The 1114-nt window shown below is 55.2% G+C and overlaps 1 protein-coding gene across 1 annotated transcript in view; it reads right to left on the bottom strand.

The window, feature by feature from the left end:
- Window positions 1–707: 707 nt before the first annotated feature.
- LOC104490805 (chromosome unknown open reading frame, human C6orf89) overlaps window positions 708–1114 on the bottom strand; it is a 16056-nt gene continuing 15649 nt past the window's right edge. The window contains exon 8 of the mRNA XM_010133145.1: window positions 708–925. Within this exon, the coding sequence (XP_010131447.1) occupies window positions 840–925 (86 nt within the window). The 3' untranslated portion in view covers window positions 708–839. The remainder of the gene's footprint in view (window positions 926–1114) is intronic.

The following is a 1114-nucleotide window of genomic DNA, read 5'->3' as shown; positions in this document are numbered from 1 at the left end:
GCAAGGAGGATCTGGGAATGGCCAGGCAGCCCTGGGACACCAGCCTGAGGTGGAACTTGTACAGCACTGCTGCGCACCCAGCTCCAGTCCAGAGCTACTGCACTCAGCACCATCACCGCCACGACTCGCATTTTGTAGGAAAGGAGGTGGAGGGGAAGCAAAGCAGTTACTCTTTGAGTCACTCAAGCTGCTGACGGAGAAAGGCAGAAGAGCAATCGCAAGACACGAAGGAGAGGCCTGAACAGGTTCTTTTGGTACAAGAACAATGCAGTGGGTGAGGGTCTCTGCCCCAGGCTGTGAGGCTCATCGCAGCCCTGGAGCTCAGAGCTGAGGGTAGCTTGGTAGGGCACACAGCTACCCATGGGATGGAGAGAAAGGGTGGGGGTGGGACACACCAATTCATTCCCTTTATAGAGCTGGCCTGACAAGACAGGCTCAAAGCCTCCTCCTCAGGAGGAACATACACAGGAACGTCACACAGCCCCTCCACTCCCAAGCCCCGGGAAGTTTCAGAAGTGCCATAATCCACAAAGGACACAAGGTGAATCTCATCCTGAGAAATCCCTCTGCTGCTCCTGGAAAAAACCCTTTGCTGCAAACCCAGGGCTTACCTGAGGGGACAGGGAAGGTCATAAATAGCTTGAGCTTCTCCCAAAAGACATTTGAGGCAAGGCAAAGAATTACCTCAGGGGTGAGGAAAACAGTCATTTTAAACCCTGTAAACATGCAGGTGGCAGAGCTGCCCCGGCTGCCCCAGCTCGCTCTTTCACGAGTGCCTTGGCTTCGAAGCTGAGAGCCTTCTTGTCCTGAACCAGCTCTGTTTTCCCACCCCACCGTCCTTAGCTGGCAGCTCCATTGCAAACAAGTGCCGGCTCTGTCCCTTTGGCCGTGAAGCTCATCGTCCAGTGATCTGCGCTGGCGTAACCTTGGGAGGATGCAATGAAGAAGCCGTATGAGATGAGCCCATGTTTAATGAGAGAGAGCCTACATCTCCCGTGAAGCCACAGAGCTACGCGGGAAGGACACAGCCCTCAGCGACACGAGGGGTTTGCAGCACCCAGCAGGGCGCTGTGGCTCGTGTAGCCAAACGGCCCCATTTTTACACCCAGCAACT

The sequence above is a fragment of the Buceros rhinoceros genome, unplaced genomic scaffold (genome assembly GCF_000710305.1).
Source record: "Buceros rhinoceros silvestris isolate BGI_N320 unplaced genomic scaffold, ASM71030v1 scaffold14440, whole genome shotgun sequence".
Classification (NCBI taxonomy): Eukaryota; Metazoa; Chordata; class Aves; order Bucerotiformes; family Bucerotidae; genus Buceros; species Buceros rhinoceros.
The sequence above is the reverse complement of the archived record's forward strand: the minus strand, read 5'-3'. Positions and strand labels throughout refer to the sequence as shown.